The sequence below is a fragment of the Carcharodon carcharias genome, chromosome 6 (genome assembly GCF_017639515.1).
Source record: "Carcharodon carcharias isolate sCarCar2 chromosome 6, sCarCar2.pri, whole genome shotgun sequence".
In the NCBI taxonomy this organism is placed as follows: Eukaryota; Metazoa; Chordata; class Chondrichthyes; order Lamniformes; family Lamnidae; genus Carcharodon; species Carcharodon carcharias.
In genome coordinates, this window is record NC_054472.1 from 186,322,591 (window position 1) to 186,341,025 (window position 18,435).

The following is an 18,435-nucleotide window of genomic DNA, read 5'->3' on the forward strand; positions in this document are numbered from 1 at the left end:
CATGTAAGTTTCTGAATGTTGCTGAAAAGAGAGACATGTTGTTGAAGCTTTTCATCTTGCACTCATCAGGACAAATGCAAGAGTACCAAATTTCAAATGATCACAATTTATGCAAAGGGGTTGGCTGGTAATTCGACTCGGACTACCAATACGCTTGTGTAATACTTTACTGTGTACAGCATTGGCCTCCTTATTTAAGGAAAGGTGTAAATATGTTGGAAGCAGTTCAGAGAAGGTTTACTAGACTAATACCTGGAATGGGTAGGTTGTCTTATGAGGAAAGGTTTGACAAGCTAGGCTTGTATCCACTGGAGTTTAGCAGAGTAAGAGGCGACTTGGTTGAAACATGTCAAGACCTCTCAGGATCTTATAAGGTGGAGTGAAGAGGATGTTTCCTATTATGGGAGAATCTAGAACTAGGGGTCACTGTTTGAAAATAAGGGGTCGCCCATTTAAGACAGAGATGAGCAGAATTTTTTTGAAGGCCTTGAGTCTTTGGAACGCTCTTTCTGAAAAGGAGGTGGAAGCAGAGTTTTTGAATAGTTTGAAGGCAGAGGTAGATAGATTCTTGATCAGCAAGGCGGGGGAGGGGTGAAAGGTTATCAGGGGTAGGTGGGAAGGTGGAGTTGAGGTTAAAATCAAACCAGCCACGGCCTCATTGAATGATGCAGCAGGCTCGAGGGGCCGAATGGCCTCCTGCTCCTAATTCGCATGTTCGTATTCAAGTCCTGTACTGAGAGGTTTCTGATCGTGAAGAAGATACGATGAGACGAGATGGGGAGATGAGGTAGGAGGGGGAGATACTGTTTCTACTGGCGGGAGAGTTGGTAAACGGAGAGACAGATCTACAATAATTGGCAAAAAGGATTGGAGGAGCAAAGAAGAGTAATGGTTTTACACAGCACTTTGTGAGTTGGAATGCGTGCAACTTCCAAAAGGGAATTGGATAAATACCAAAGGGGGGGGGGTGGTGGAATCTCAGGCCTGTGGGGAAAGAGCAGGGGGAGGGACACTAATTGGATCACTCTTTCAAAGAGCCAGCAAAAGGTCAGTGGGCTGAATAGCCTCCTGCTACAGGACCTTGTCAGAAGCAAGTTGTAAATGATCTTACTCAAAAAAAAGAAAAAGTAAATCGATAGCTGTTACGGCCGCCTTCTATCCCCTTTAAGGACGTTTCATGCGTTTAGAAATTTATTTTTTGCGCGGTTTGTGAATTTGACTGAACTTTTCTTATGTAGTGCGAAACCTACTATATAAATGTTTATACAACATTCTAATGGTGGCAAATATTCTGAAGCACCCAAAGGAAAAGCTATTTCCTTAGAATATGGAGAAAGGATTTGGGCAATGGATATTTGTGGCCCAGTGTTTTGAGAGGATTGTTGGTCTTGAGGTTATCCATAGAGATAAAAACAAAAAAGCTGCGGATGCTGGAAATCCAAAACAAAAACAGAATTACCTGGAAAAACTCAGCAGGTCTGGCAGCATCGGTGGAGAAGAAAAGAGTTGACGTTTCGAGTCCTCATGACCTTTCGACAGAACTTGAGTTCGAGTCCAAGAAAGAGCTGAAATATAAGCTGGTTTAAGGTGTGTGTGTGGGGGGCGGAGAGATAGAGAGACAGAGAGGTGGAGGGGGGGTGTGGTTGTAGGGACAAACAAGCAGTGATAGAAGCAGATCATCAAAAGATGTCAACGACAATAGTACAATAGAACACATAGGTGTTAAAGTTAAAGTTGGTGATATTATCTAAACGAATGTGCTAATTAAGAATGGATGGTAGGGCACTCAAGGTATAGCTCTAGTGGGGTTTTTTTTATAATGGAAATAGGTGGGAAAAGGAAAATCTTTATAATTTATTGGAAAAAAAAAGGAAGGGGGAAACAGCGTTGGGCTTCACTGGAACAATGCAGCAAGCCAAGGACAGACATGTGGGCAAGAGAGCAGGGTGGAGTGTTAAAATGGCAAGCGACAGGGAGGTTTGGGTCATTCTTGCGGACAGACCGCAGGTGTTCTGCAAAGCGGTCGCCCAGTTTACGTTTGGTCTCTCCAATGTAGAGGAGACCACATTGGGAACAACGAATGCAGTAGACTAAGTTGGGGGAAATGCGAGTGAAATCCTGCTTCACTTGAAAGGAGTGTTTGGGTCCTTGGACGGTGAGGAGAGAGGAAGTGAAGGGGCAGGTGTTGCATCTTTTGCGTGGGCATGGGGTTGTGCCATAGGAGGGGGTTGAGGAGTAGGGGGTGATGGAGGAGTGGACCAGGGTGTCCCGGAGGGAGCGACCCCTACGGAATGCCGATAAGGGGGGTGAAGGGAAGATGTGTTTGGTGGTGGCATCGTGCTGGAGTGCTGTTGTTGTCTGGCGCACCGACCTCTACCTCGCGGAGGCTGAGCGTCAACTCGCAGACACTTCCTCCTACCTCTCCCTGGACCATGACCCCACCACTGAACATCAAGCCACTGTTTCCAGGACTGTCACTGACCTCATCTCCTCTGGGGATCTCCCTCCCACAGCTTCCAACCTGATAGTCGCCCAACCTCGGACGGCCCGCTTCTATCTCCTACCCAAAATCCACAAACAGAACTGCCCCGGTAGACCGATCGTCTCAGCTTGCTCCTGCCCCACAGAACTCATTTCTCGTTATCTTGACTCCCTTCTCTCTCCCCTTGTCCAGTCCCTTCCCACCTACATCCGTGATTCCTCTGACACCTTACGTCACATCAACAATTTCCAGTTCCCTGGCCCCTACCGCTTCCTCTTCACCATGGACGTCCAATCCCTCTACACCTCCATCCCCCACCAGGATGGTCTGAGGGCCCTTAGCTTCTTCCTCGAACAGAGGCCCGAACAATCCCCATCCACCACTACTCTCCTCCGTCTGGCTGAACTTGTTCTCACGCTGAACAATTTCTCCTTCAACTCTTCTCACTTCCTCCAAATAAAAGGTGTGGCTATGGGTACCCGCATGGGCCCCAGCTATGCCTGTCTCTTTATGGGGTATGTGGAACATTCCTTGTTCCAGTCCTACTCCGGCCCCCTTCCACAACTCTTTCTCCGGTACATCGATGATTACTTCGGTGCCGCTTCATGCTCTCGTCAGGACTTGGAAAAATTTATTAATTTTGCTTCCAATCTCCACCCCTCCATCATTTTCACGTGGTCCATCTCTGACACTTCCCTTTCCTTCCTTGACCTCTCTGTCTCAATCTCTGGTGATAGACTGTCCACCAATGTCCATTACAAACCCACCGACTCCCACAGCTATCTCGACTACAGCTCCTCACACCCTGCTTCCTGTAAGGACTCCATCCCATTCTCTCAGTTCCTTCGCCTCCGTCGCATCTGTTCCGATGATGCTACATTCAAAAACAGTTCCTCTGACATGTCCTCCTTCTTCCTTAACCGAGGTTTTCCACCCACGGTCGTTGACAGGGCCCTCAACCGTGTCCGGCCCATCTCCCGCGCATCCGCCCTCACGCCTTCTCCTCCCTCCCAGAAACATGATAGGGTCCCCCTTGTCCTCACTTATCACCCCACCAGCCTCCGCATTCAAAGGATCATCCTCCGCCATTTCCGCCAACTCCAGCATGATGCCACCACCAAACACATCTTCCCTTCACCCCCCTTATCGGCATTCCGTAGGGATCGCTCCCTCCGGGACACCCTGGTCCACTCCTCCATCACCCCCTACTCCTCAACCCCCTCCTATGGCACAACCCCATGCCCACGCAAAAGATGCAACACCTGCCCCTTCACTTCCTCTCTCCTCACCGTCCAAGGACCCAAACACTCCTTTCAAGTGAAGCAGCATTTCACTCGCATTTCCCCCAACTTAGTCTACTGCATTCGTTGTTCCCAATGTGGTCTCCTCTACATTGGAGAGACCAAACGTAAACTGGGCGACCGCTTTGCAGAACACCTGCGGTCTGTCCGCAAGAATGACCCAAACCTCCCTGTCGCTTGCCATTTTAACACTCCACCCTGCTCTCTTGCCCACATGTCTGTCCTTGGCTTGCTGCATTGTTCCAGTGAAGCCCAACGCAAACTGGAGGAACAACACCTCATCTTCCGACTAGGGACTTTACAGCCTTCCGGACTGAATATTGAATTCAACAACTTTAGGTCGTGAGCTCCCTCCCCCATCCCCACCCCCTTTCTGTTTCCCCCTTCCTTTTTTTTTCCAATAAATTATAAAGATTTTCCTTTTCCCACCTATTTCCATTATAAAAAAAACCCCACTAGAGCTATACCTTGAGTGCCCTACCATCCATTCTTAATTAGCACATTCGTTTAGATAATATCACCAACTTTAACTTTAACACCTATGTGTTCTATTGTACTATTGTCGTTGACATCTTTTGATGATCTGCTTCTATCACTGCTTGTTTGTCCTTACAACCACACCCCACCCCTCCACCTCTCTATCTCTCCGCCCCCCACGCACACACCTTAAACTAGCTTATATTTCAGCTCTTTCTTGGACTCGAACTCAAGTTCTGTCGAAGGGTCATGAGGACTCGAAACGTCAACTCTTTTCTTCTCCGCCGATGCTGCCAGACCTGCTGAGTTTTTCCAGGTAATTCTGTTTTGTTGAGGTTATCCATTGCTCTTTTAGATAATGTATTAATCTTGATCATTGCCTTGCAGCTAAGAGCTCACGCTGTAGACCTGAATGGAAATCAGGTGGAAAATCCAATTGACATAGTTATCAATGTCATTGATATGAACGATAACCGGCCAGAATTTCTGCACCAGGTCTGGAATGGCTCTGTCCCTGAAGGATCAAAGCCAGGTAAAATCTGCTTAGGCCCTTTAGTTGTGGAAGACACTAAATGTACAATAATGCTCGGTTGCTGTCGTTTTACTTCACCGGCTTAGTTTGCAAGCACCATCCTCTGACCTGCGTGAAAGAGGAATCTGGTGTGAGAGTTCAAAATCGGTGTGTTATGATGCCAGTCCCCCCCCCTTGTCAACTTGACTTGATTTGTGAAGTGAATGGTTTTTTTTTTACAGCGAAAACCAGTCTCGTGTTACCCCCCAGCTGGTGTCCACTTTTAAAATTTATTCACGGGTTGTGGACGTTGCTGGCAAGGCCAGCATTTATTGCCCATCCCTAATTGCCCTTGAGAAGCTGGTGGTGAGTGCCCTTCTGTGACTGCAACTGAGTGACTTAGTGGACCATTTCAGAGGGCAGTTTAAGAATCAACCACATGTAGGCCAGACCAGGTAAGGACAGCAGGTTTCCTTCCCTAAAGGACATTGGTGAACTCGATTAGGTTTCTCTGGCAATCCAGTAACTTTCTGGTTGCCGTGACTGATGCAGTAATTTCGGATTTATTTATTTAATTAATTGAATTTAAGTTCCCCAGCCGTGGTGGGATTTGAACTCCCCAGCTTCCTGGGCCATTTAGTCCAGGAACATAACTACTGTACCCTGTACCTGTGTTCCCAGTGACTATGTTAGGAAATGTGCTCTTAATCCTCTTGAGTGAATATATTGGGCAAGAGGTGTGCTTATAAAATGTATTAACAGCATGCATCAAGTTGGGGGGGCATCTTTTAAATTAAACCATTTTCAGTCAAAACTGTTTACCTTCCGTTGAACATTCAGTTCTCCTTTTTCTTTTCCAGGAACCTTTGTGATGGCTGTAACTGCAGTTGACGCCGATGATCCCAATTCGGCCAACGGCATGTTAAGATACAAAATCCTTTCCCAAACACCGAGCAGCCCTTCTCCAAATATGTTTACCATCAATAATGAGACTGGAGATATAATCACTGTCGCAGCTGGCCTTGACAGAGAGGTATTGCACACAGCGGGAGAACTTCTGAGCCGCTCCAGTCAGTTCACAAAATAGTCCCCTGTGCGTGAATGAAAAGCCGTCCAAGATTAACGTGCCCCCTTCGTACTGTGACCAACCTTTAATCCAAACCTTTAGTCAGCGGCTCAACCTTATTCAATAGCTGGCCTGTGCCTGAGGGAAAATCTAGAAAGGGTATCCTAAATCTTTAAAACTGGTCAGGCCTTGGCTAGGGTATTGTGACCAATTCTGGACACCGCACTTTGAGAACCTAAGAATTAGGGGCACTTGAGCCTGCTCCACCATTCAGTAATGGCTGATCGTCTACTTCACTGAACTTTACTGCCCTGTTTCCGTTTCCTTAGTGTCCAAGATGCGTCTCATGAATATACGCAACTACTGAACGTCTACTCTTGGGATAAAGAATTACAACAATTCAACACTTTTGGAAGGAAGAAATTCCTCCTCCTCCTTAACTGGCCAACCCCTTATCCTGACATTTAGATCCCCCCTCCCCCAATTCTAAAATCACCAGCCAGGGGCAAGTCTCTCAGCATTTACCCTGTCAAATGCTCTTTAAGAGTTCATGGGATGATGAAACAAACAAGGAGTCCAATCCAGCCTGTGTTTCATTGAGGTCACTTCCCATTCTTCTGAATTCCAGGGAATATAAAAACCTAGTCTACTCAATCCCCCACCCCCCTCACAGGACAATCCTCTCACCCAAGGAACCAGTCAAACGAACCTTCACTGCACCCTCCCTATCTAAGGCAAGTAGACAAGGAGACTAAAACTGTGTGCACTGCTCCAGATGTGCCCTGCACAACTGCAGCAAATCTCTTATACGCCAATCCCTATGTAACAAAAGCCAGAACAGCTTACTCATCACTTCCTGTACCTGCATGTTAACTTTTTGTGGCTCATGTACACGGACCCCCGGATTTCCCTGAATACCGACATTTTCTAGTGTCGTGCTGTTTTTAAAAAAAAAAAATTAATTTTCCCTATCTAGGTGGATAACTTCACATTTCTCCACGTTTATATTTCATCGACTGTATTCTTGCCCGCTCACTTAGCCTCTCTGCATCTTCTTCACCAATTGCTTTCCCACCTAACGTTGTATCCATGTTTGTAGAGTGTGTTGTGTTAACATTGTATTAATTCCCCTCATCTGAGTTACGAATATAAATTTTAAATAGCTGAGGCTACAGCACTAATCTCTGTTTGAAATGAACGTGTCAAAAGCATTAATTCTTGACACCTTTTATTTTTATTTATTCATTCACGGGATGGGGGCTTCGAGGGCAGCATTTATTACCCATCCCTAATTGCCCTTGAGAAGGTGGTGGTGAGCTGCCTTCTTGAACCGCTGCAGTCCATGAGGCGTAGGTACACCCACAGTGCTGTTAGGGAGGGAGTTCCAGGATTTTGACCCAGCGACAGTGAAGGAATGGCCGATGTATTTCCAAGTCAGGTTGTTGAATGACTTGGAGGGGAACTTGCAGGTGGTGTTTCCATGTGTTTGTTGACCTTGACCTTCTAGGTGGAAGAGGTCGTGGGTTTGAAAGGTGCTGTTGGAGCAGCCTTGGTGAGTTACTGCAGCGCCTCTTGTAGATGGTACACACTGCTGTCACTGTGTGTTGGTGGTGGAGGGATTGAATGTGGATTGGATGCCAATCAAGTGGGCTGCTTTGTCCTGGACGATGTCGAGCTTCTTGAGTGTTGTGGGAGCTGCACTCATCCAGGCAAGTGGGGAGTATTCCATCACATTCCTGACTTGTGCCTTGTAGATGGTGGACAGGCTTTGGGGAGTCAGGAGGTGAGTTACTCTCCGCAGGATTCCCAGCCTCTGACCTGCTCTTGTAGCCGCAGTATTTATATGGCTAGTCCAGTTCAGTTTCTAATCTTTGGTAACCCCCAGGATGTTGATAGTGGAGATCATACATCAGATATATCATATACCTGATATATCAGATCACACTTCAGCCAAAAGAACCCTGGCCTGTTCAACTTTTCCTGAGAACGATATCTACTCGGTTCTGGTGTTCTCCTTGTGAACCTTTATACCTTCTCCAGTAATTCTGAACATACGAAGAAGGAGCAGAAGTAGGCCATTCAGCCCCTCGAGCCTGCTCTGCCATTTAATAAGATCATGGCTGGTCAGATAGTAACCTCAAATCTGCATCTTGCCCACCCCCGATAACCTATCACCCCCCACCCCCTTGCTTACCAAGAATCTATCTACCTCTGCCTTAAAAATATTCAAAGACTCTGCTTCCACCACCTTTTCAGGAAGAGAGTTCCAGAGACTCTCAACCCTCTGAGAGAAAAAAATTTCACCTCACCTCTGTTTTAAACGGGCGACCCCTTATTTTTAAACAGTCGCCCCCTAGTTCTAGATTCTCTATCCTTTTAATTCGGGTAACTGACCAGGACTCTTGCCTGCACTCCCAAGTTTGGCCTAACCAAGTTTGGAAGCAAGTTTAGCATCTGTTATTTTTCAATTCCATCCCCGTGGAATGAGTGAGTGTCAAGAAAATGGGAGCTTTTCCCATTGTCTGTCTGTCTGTCTCTGGGGGGGTGGTGGGGGCAGGAATGAGAGCTATAAATATTTAAATGGAAAAGCTTGGTTCGGGGGTGTGCTGTTTTTGATTTCCGTGAATCTGTAAAATATTAATACTTCAGCCTTCCGTGTGGATCAATTAATTGGATCTGGAAACATTATCCCATCCTGTAGTGAGCATCAGGTCAGGCCTGCAGGATCTGTGTGCCCTCGTTAATCTGTACGGAGACAGCAAACGAAGGCAGGAATTCCCGGTTGTGTGGTGAGCTGTGGTGGGTGAGGCAGCTCTCGTGTGAGGACGCTGAGGTGGGGGGGGAAAACGAGGCCCTGTGCAGAATACTTGAGTTAATGTGATAAGGGTTTTGTCGCCTTTGTGTTTGAACTGCTGTGCTCAAGTTTGTATTCGGCCCTTCCAACGTTTAATGCACCTAGATCGGGTGATCCATACTCAGTGCTTGTACCAGCCTCTCTCTCGAGCGTTAATTGCTGCTCACCAATGTCACTTAGAGAATTTTGCCAAGTATTGCCTGGTGAATTCGACAGAAGCTATTTATTTCTCCTGGACGGTGGGAGAAGGGGGAGGGTCCAGAACAGGGGAGGCGTAACATTAAAATTAGCGCTCAGCGTTCTGAGGGCTGATGTCAGGAGGCAGTTATTCACACACAGCAGTGCAAAGCTGGATAAAGGTATTATAGGTTATTGAATGAAGATGGGTAAATGGAGTTGAGATACAGGCAAACCCATGAGCCAGTTATATGGTGGTCCAGGCTCCAGGGGTTGAATAATCTCCTGTTTCTACGATAAAAGGCCAAAGTCTAAATATATTAGCTGGGTGGGGTTGGTGGGGGGGGGGTAAGATGCACAAACAGAATCATAGCTAGGTTACAATGCAGAAGGAGGCCATTCAGCCCATCATGTTTGAGCTGCTCCATAGGAGCATTTTATCTAGGGCCATCCTCCTGCTGCCTTCCCGCAACCCTGTGCATTCAACTGGTAATCCAGTTCCCTCTTCAATGCTTTGACTAAACCTGCCTCCACACACTCAGGCAGTGTATTCCAGATCCTAACCACTTGAAAATGCTGCGTGAAAATATTTCTCCTCACGTTGCCATTGCTTCTTTTGCCAGTTGCCTTAAATCTGTGCCCTCTGGTTCTCAATCCTTCCGCCAACGGGAACAGTTTCCCCCCCATCTACTCTGTCGAATCACTTATGATTTTGAACGCCTCTGTCAAATCTCCTCTCAGTCTTCTCTTCTCAAGGAAAACAGTCCTAACTTCTCCAATCTACCCTCTAAATGAAGTTCCTTGTCCCTGGAACCATTCTTGTGAATCATTTCTGTACCGTGTCTCATGCCTTGACATCCTCCCTTAAAGTGTGGCGCCCAGAATTGGACACAACACTGCAACTGAGACCAAACAAGTGTTTTATCAAAGTTTAACATCTTTGCTTTTATATTCAATGCATCTATTGATAAAGCCTAGGGTGCTGTAGGCTTTATTAACTGCTCTCTTACCTGTTCTGCCACCTTCAATGATTTTTGCACATATACACCCACTCTTACCGCTACCGTCCCTTCTATTCCATGAGCTCGCAAGGCTTTTGTGTGGCACTTAATCAAATGCCTTTTGGAAGTCCATGGACACTCTGCTCCTTAGAATTGAACCCTTTATTTTATATTGTCGCTCCACATTCTTCCTATCAAATGAATCGTTTCACACTTCTCTGATTCTAATTTCATCTGCCGCTTGTTCACCCATTTTACCAACTTGTCTATGTCCTTTTGAAGTTCTACACTGTCCTCCTCATGGTTCGCAATGCTTCCAAGTTTCATATCATCTGGAAGCCTTGAAATTGTGCTATGTGCACTTAGGTCTAGGTCAGGAAAAGTAAGGGTCCCAACACTGACCCCTGGGGAACTCCACCACAAACCTTCCTCCAGCCTGAAAAACACCTATTCACCGCTACTGTTTCCTGTCACTCAGCCAATTTTGTATCCATGTTGCTACTGTCCCTTATATCCCATGAGCTATAACTTCACTCAAGCCTGTTGTGTGGCACTGTACCAAACGCCTTTTGGAAGTCCATGTACACCACATCAACCGCATTGCCCTCATCGACCCTCTCTGTTACCTCCTCAAAAAAACTCAAAGCAGGTTAATTAAGTGCAACTTGTTCTTAACAAATCCATGCTGGCTTTCCTTAATTAATCCGCTTTTGCCCAAGTGATTATTCATTTTGTCCCGAATTATTGTTTCTAGAAGTTTCCCCACCAGCAAGGTTAAACTGACTGGCCTGTAGTTGCTGGGCTTATCTTTACGCCCTTTTTTTTTTGAACAAGGGTGTTACATTTGGAATTCTCCATTCCTCTGGCACCACCCCTGAGTCTAAGGAAGATTGGAAAATTATGGCCAGTGCCTCCACAATTTCCACTCTCTCCCTTGGATGGACCCCATTTGGCCCTGGTGCTTTTATCAATACTATCACCTCACCAGTGTTAAACCCGTTAAGTGTCTGAATTGCCCCCTCTTTCACCATGACCTGGACAGCAGCATCTTCCATGGTAAAGACAGGCGCAAAGTACTTGTTTAATACCTCAACCCCTGCATCCAGTGTGAATTCCCTTTTTGCTCCCTAATCGGTCCCAATCCTCCCCTTGCCATCCTTTTATTATTTATATACCTATAGAAGGGCTTTGGGTTCCCTTTTTATATAAGCTGCCAGTCTCTTCCCATACTCTCCATTTGCTTCTCTTATCTGCTTTTTAAATTCCCCTCTGAACCTTCTACGTTCGGCCTAGCCCTTAGCTGTATTATCCACCCAACATCTGTCATAAGCACACTTCTCCTTCATCTCCATCTCTGTCCCTTTCTTCATCCAGGGAGCTCTGGATTTGTTTGCCCCAACTTTCCCCCCCTTCGTGGGAGTACACATTGACTTTCATCTGAACTGCCTCCTCTTCAAAGACAGTCAGTCCATTGTTCAGTTACAGTCTTGCCTGTCAGCGTTTGGCTCCAATTTATCTGGGTCAGACCCACCCTTGTCCCATTGAAGCCGGCTTCCCCCAGAGTAATGATCCTTGCTCTGGATTGCACTTTGTCCTTTTCCATAGCCGACCTAGACCTTACGATACAATGATCAGTGCCCCCTAAGTGTTCCCCTACTGACATCTGATCCACGTGGCCCAGCTCATTCCCAAGAAACAGGACCAGCAACGCCTCCTTTCTCATTGGACTGGCAACTTTTTGGTGTAGAAGGTCCTCCTGAACATATTGGATTATAGCTGCTACTCTAATTCTTGGACCAGAATGGCATTAAGGAGAAGGATAAGGTGTATAAAGCAGTAACTGGCCGCTGAGAGAGGCTGTGATTGCATTTCCCCCCTTGATGTATCCAGATGGTCTGACCTTTTTTTAATTATCCACCGTTGGGAAAGTGATACCAGATTCCCTGGGGGAGGAGAATGAAGCCCGGAGCTCTGCTGCATGAAAAACTGGTGGGTTGGGGTCCACGTGTGGCCAAAGCCTGTCAGCAGGGTGGAACTTTCCCTGATAATAGCACCTTGAGGGATCCTTTGCTTTTGTTGATGGTGGTGAGGTGAGGGGTAGGGTGGGGTAGGGGGGAAAGGTTGGGGTTTAGAAAAAGGACTGGCTGCTTTTTGTGCACACAAAATTCATGGTGTTAGTGATCTGCCTGTTACCTAGCAACCTGCACCTGAATAGGTCTCACTGGAAAAGGAAACAGCTGTTGAACGTGAACATTGAAGAAGCCTTTTGGGCTTTGGGCCAAACGAGCAGTTTTCAGGGTTATTGATACCAGCCCTGTCCACAATGCGTTTTGGGAGTGTTGAAATGTTTCTTAATGAACGTACAAAGGATGAAACTTTAGACAACGCTGAACTGTGGGGGGAGAGGTGTTTAAAGCTGCTTATAGTCTGCTGTGTTTCAATGAAGGGAGGCTTTTTTTTCCCCTTGGCCCTTTTGAATTTGTCAAACATTCCATTTAGAAAAATGGCGGGTTTTAAATTTCCACTTATCGCGTTGAACCCTTTTTTTGGTAGAGGTTTTTTTTTCTCTGTGGAGGTTTATGCACAGAGCACCTTTTCACTGAAACTGGAAATGCTGGCACAGTTCGCCTATTGTATAAGGAGATGTCGCTGTAACAGGAGAGTGTTGTGTTTGTGGGAAGGTTTTGACGTTCTCAGGCCCTGTTTTTGGATTTCCTGAAGCCCTTTAGGAAATCCCATTCTGTCATTTTAATGGGATGGGATTGCTCAACGTTAAAAATGAGACTCGTGGAGGGTCTACTCGAAAAGGAATAATATGCCTTGTCTTTCAGATCTCCTGCTGGCCCTTCCTGACCGTCTGTCCCTCTGCACCCCTCCCCTCTCCTCCTCTCCCCTCTCCTCCTCTCCCCTCTCCTCCTCTCCCCTCTCCTCCTCTCCCCTCTCCTCCTCTCCCCTCTCCTCCTCTCCCCTCTCCTCCTCTCCCCTCTCCTCCTCTCCCCTCTCCTCCTCTCCCCTCCCCTCCTCTTCACTCCCTCTTGCAGTATTTGTCAGCAGATAGTTCATGATAGCGATCCCCACTTGGGTGGGATGGGCAGCGAGCATGGGTTGCTTGGGCCGAATGATCTGCTTTCTGTGTCCGATTTCCAGGGCCTGAATTTTTCAGACAGTCGGTGGGTGGGTGGACAGGCTCGGGGGGGTGGGGGCGGGGGGCAGTTGCGGAGCTGATGGCCGCCCGCGATCGGCTCCACGCCGCCCTTTTACGCGGGCGGGCCAATTAAGGCCTGCGCCCAGCGTAAGACGAGAGCAGTAGCGGGTGGGGGAGGGAGAGCGGGCTTGGCGCGCAGTTCACACACGCGCGCAAAAGAGCGCCTCAATCTCCCTGAGGCACGCCCCCTCATGTGACCCAGACGGGACATGTTTTCATGTTTGGGGGGGAAAAAAATGTTATTTAAGTAATAAAAGCTTTAGGAAACCTCATCCCACTTCCTTAATCGCTTCCTTCACGGCCTTAACAGGCCAGTTACATATCGGCGCGCGCCCGCCGAATGAAACATGGCGAGAGAGCGCGAGGACATCGGGACAGACGCCCGACGCTATCGTCGTTTTACCCATCAAGAGTGTCGGGCCCCGCCCCCACACCCCGACTGGAAAACCCTGCCCCAGAAGGCGGCAAAATGTCACACAAGACATATTGCAAACTGTAAGAGATTCGTAGCCATATTGGGAAGCCTTGTTCATTGGGAAGGACCAAAGAGATTCGCTGGAATTCGTTGGAACTGATGCGAGTCCGCTGTGGTGATTAGGTTAGGAGTGAATGGTTGCGCGTTTCTTGTTTTCATTCTCTTTCTCTAATCTCCCCTCAACCCTGCCCCCTCTACAGAAAGTTCCACAGTACACGTTAATAATTCAAGCCACTGACATGGAGGGCAGCCCAACGTATGGCCTCTCCAACACTGCAACCGCTGTCATCAAAATTACCGACGTCAACGACAACCCACCCGAATTCACTACTGCGACGGTAAGAATCGAGCCAGCCTGGCTTCTGTCGAGGGCTTTTCGAGATACATGTTTCAGCTTTTTCTCTCTCTCTCTCTCTCTCTCTCCCGCAGGAGTAAGGGTATAAATATTTGACAGTGGGGGGGAGAGTTTTCTGGGCCCTGGGCATAGAACACAGGGGAGTGGGATCATTGGGTGGATCCTTCAAAGAGCCAGCATCCCACGTTGTGGGCTGAATGGCCCCCTCCCGTGTCATATCGCTCTACCATTCAGCGTCCTGGAATCTGCGCGTGGCCTGGTTCTCCATTGCCAGAGGTGGATTATGTCTTTCAAAATGTAAGGCAGCTTTTGAGGGGGTGGGAAGTGTAAGGATTGTTATGGTACTTGGCAAACTGATAACAAGTGGGATAAACCCTGGATTATCACTGAAAGGAAGTCGAGAGTTCATTCTGTCTTGAGAGTGTGGGGATGTGTCACCTTGTAGCAATTGAGGCTGAGGCCGGCTATACAAAGCAATTGGATAAGCATTGAAAAGGAAGACTATAACAGGGGATAAGGGAAATGGGATTACAGTAGAAAGCTTCACTTGGTACAGTAGACAGACACAAGGGGCTGAATAGATTTCTCCACACTCATTTCTGTCAGGCAGATGAATTGCCTGATAATCTCATTGATCGATTCAGTTGCTAGAACCGGAACGGTTTGTTGTGGGTACATGACTCGCCTGTCCTGCAAATTTCATGTTCCCCTTAACTGCAGAGCAAACAAGAACAGAATAGATATTCTGGAGTGCCACGGTGGTGGTGGTGGTTTTAATTAAAATAGCTCACAAGCCAGTGATCTCTTGAGAAGGAGGGATTATCAATCAAGCTGCACCCAAGATGCCACCTGAATAACTATCTTGTCGAGGGCTCCTGATCTTTATTTTCGATGTAACTCTGTGTGTGCTCTTGTGGCGTTCAGACAGGAGGTTTTTTTCCCCTGGATTATTACCATAATTAGCTTTTAAGGAAGAATCTCTCCGACCTTGGGATAGTCTGTGTGGGGAAACTGGCAGTACACTTAGCATTCTGTAACAGACACCAAGCTGCGCTCTGATGTGCAGACAACTAAACTGAGGGTTCAGTCGGTGGCGGGGGTGGGGGGCGCTGTGAGATGGACTGATCAGGTACCAGCCCAGCGACCTAGATTTAAGGATCTTGGCAAAAGAACCGGGTTGGGGGCGGAGGTGCGAATCTATTTTCGCTACAAGAGTTAGTGTGATCTGGAATGTGCTGACTAAAAGCCAGCAGAAGACTATTCGGTAGTAAATTTCAAAAGGGAATTGGACAAATCATTTAAGGGAGAGTTGTTGGTGGTGGGGGAGGGGGGGGATATTGTAAGACTGTTGGTGGGGGAGGGGGGGATTGGAGGGAAGGATGAGCGGTACTATTTGGACAACTCTTTTCAAAGAGCTGGCAGAGATGCAATGGGTTGACTGGCCTTGTAAGCTGTATGATTCAATGAAAACCGCAGTAGCGTTTACGAATAAAAGACATGCTGTATATTCCCTTTAAACCTCAACACCTCCGATTGTGTTTTATTCATTTATGGGATGTGGGTGTCGCTCGCAAGAACACAGGGATAGGAGCAGGACCACACGGCCCATGGAGTCTGCTCCACCATTCAGTACAACCATGGCTGATCTTGGCCTTCAGCTCCATTTTCCCGCCCGCTCCTCATATCCCTTAATTCCCTTGGAGACCAGAATCTATCTATCCCAGCCTTAAATGTATTTGATGATGGAGCGTCCACCACCCTCCTGAGGTAGAGAATTCCAAAGATTCGCAAGCCTTTGAGTGAAGAAATTACTCCTCATCTCAGTCCCAAACGATCGGCCCCTTATCCTGAGACTGTGGCCCCGTGTTTTAGAATCGCCGACCTGTGGAATCGATCTCTCAGTGTACGCCCTGTCAAAACCCCTTCCGAATCTTGTAGGTTTCAATGAGATCGCCAGAAAAGTGTCCTCTGTTAAACAAATTAAATTTTCGGAACACGTATTGATTTAGGTTTAAAACAGGCACTTAATTCATTATGTAGCAGCTTAACCTGTTCCGTTTTGTGTTTGTAGTTCTATGGAGAAGTACCGGAAAATAGGATCGATATCATCATATCCAACCTGACAATAACTGATAAGGATCACCCTCACACACCAGCGTGGAATGCCATTTACAAAATAACTGGTGGAGATCCTACAGGCCACTTTGCTGTGCCCACTGATCCAGTCAGTAATGATGGTCTGGTAACAGTCATCAAGGTGAGTGATGTGTTTCTGTTTCAGAATCAAGCTAAAAAAAACTTTTCACCCGTTGCATAATGGCGAGAGAGAGATTTTGGTTAGACTCTCTCTTGTTGGAGATGATCAATGCCGGGCACTTGTGTGGTGCGAATGTTACTTGCCACTTGTCAGCCCAAGCCTGGATATTGTCCAGGTCTTGCTGCATTTGGACAGGGACTGCTTCAGTATCTGAGGAGTCGCGAATGGTGCTGAACATTGTGCAATCATCAGTGAACATCCCCACTTCTGACCTTATGATGGAAGGAAGGTCGTGGAGTTTTATCGCAAAATGTTTTCAAACCACTTTCCGTCTTTGGACAGGTCCTCTGCTCATTTCTGCACCCCTCGTGGTCCTCCACTTGCCTCCTCAGTTACATGTAAGGACCCTCCCATTTTCAACCTCCAGGAGCATTATAACTTGGAAAAAGAACACGCGAGATGCCTTCCTGTTGTCTTCCTCATTTGCGCTTAATGGAAACAAGTCCTCTTCCTGAAGGATTCTCCGCCTGCTGTTGTACCTCGTGGTTCCAGCTCTTTCCGCCATCGCAACTTAAAAATTCACTGGTTCCATTGCTCGTAACCCTGAGCGTGGGACCTGGGCCTGGGATGATTTGCAGAAGGGCAGGGACAACAACCTCCTGAGGGCCTGAAACGATCCTGCCACCCTGATTTTTTTTTTTTAAAAGCCCCTCCATTTTTTTTTCTCTCAGGTGTTGCTAGCAACAGTGTTCTGACCAATCACTGGACAGAGTGTCCACTTGCCCAGTTAAGGACAGTGGGTGGGCTCCTGAGGCTGGAGTGCCAATTGAAGGCCCTCCGTAGCAGTGACACATTGGCAGCTGCCCTGCCCAGAGGTTGTTGGGTGGGGGGATGGGGTGGGGAACAAGAGGATTCCTCGAGACAGAGGTGGCTCTGTAGAGATGATTTTTTTTTTAATTTAAAAAAAAAAATTGGAAATTAGCAAAGGGCCGAACTTGCCTGGGCGCCCTCCTGGAGAGTCAACCCCTCCACTGGACAACCAGCGGGCCTAGCTGCCAACCAATTGTCCGTGGCCCATGTGGGAGCTGAGTGGCGATGGGGGAGGATCCGTCTCGGTCGACGGAAAATTACAGCAAAAGTTCTGCTGACCGGCCTGAGTAAGCCCTTTAGCCTCCCAGGAATGAAAGTGGCCCAGAGGCAGGACCATGTGGGGAGACCAGTGCTCCGTCCAATGGCGGGTAACCTGATGGCCTCCAATCCCACCGTTTGAAAACTCGACCCCAAATCATGAATACCTGGAGTCCCCCAGGGCAGTATGGGAGGGCTGGTAACTCTACTAGTGGGACATCTCGATCCTTCCCTAAAGCTTCTTGGAAACCCAATATTTCTTTGCCCGCACCATGTAAATGGGCTTCATTTTAAATTATGCCTGGATAAATAGAGCTACCCATTGAAAATAATCGGTTTTATAGAATCCCATTTTTAAAATATTAGTTTTTTTTTGGTTTGAAACCCCTGAGTAACTCTTCAGCTAACCTCACCTGGAAAATAAGGCTGCATGGGCGAGAAATGTGCCCCTGTTGAGTATGAACGGGTTTGTGCTTTTGTTTTTCAATGCAAAAATAGTATTTTCTATCTCTAGCGGGTGTAGTTTGGTTTCTGAGCTCTTCCAGCAAGTTTCCACAACCAGAACCTTATGTTGTATATCTTTTAGGAGCTGACTTGAGTCAGCACACCAAGAAGGAACTTGCAATTTATATAACGCCTTTCGCCAACTTGATGTCCCAACCCGTGAAGCAATTTTACTTTTTTGTTTGAAGTGTAGTCACTTTAAGAATGTAGGAAACATGGCAGCTCATTTATACACAGCAAGATCCCACAAATGGCAATGTGACCAGATAATCACTTTTTTTTTGAGATGTTGGTCGAGAGATAAAATATTGGCCAGGACACCAGGGTGGACCCCCTGCCCCCCCCCCCCCCCCCCCCAAGCCAATGGGCAGATAAATATAACTGTATCCTGCGCAGATTCAAAACAGTATGCCTGACAAACTAACAAAGCCACTCCTTCCTTATAATCAAAATTCGTAAAGGGAAAGGAGCAGGAGATGGCCATTCAGCCCCCTTGGACCTTTCCCACCCATTCAGTTTCGTCTACCTGCCTTGGACGTAATGGGTACAGTTATATTTATCTGCCCATTTGGCCTGCTCCTGCTGTTCATTCAGTAAGGTCATGGCTAATCTTCAGCCTCAACTCCCCTTTCCCGCCCTATC

General features: G+C 47.3%; 1 protein-coding gene across 1 annotated transcript in view; it reads left to right on the forward strand.

Annotated features, from left to right (window-relative positions):
* LOC121279300 (cadherin-2-like) overlaps positions 1-18,435 on the forward strand; it is a 197,503-nt gene that overhangs the window by 133,994 nt on the left and 45,074 nt on the right. Inside the window, exons 5-9 of the mRNA XM_041190437.1 lie at positions 1-3; positions 4,648-4,792; positions 5,632-5,804; positions 13,750-13,887; positions 15,976-16,161. The exon at positions 1-3 is cut by the window's left edge and continues 153 nt beyond it. Of these exons, the coding sequence (XP_041046371.1) occupies positions 1-3; positions 4,648-4,792; positions 5,632-5,804; positions 13,750-13,887; positions 15,976-16,161 (645 nt within the window). The remainder of the gene's footprint in view (positions 4-4,647; positions 4,793-5,631; positions 5,805-13,749; positions 13,888-15,975; positions 16,162-18,435) is intronic.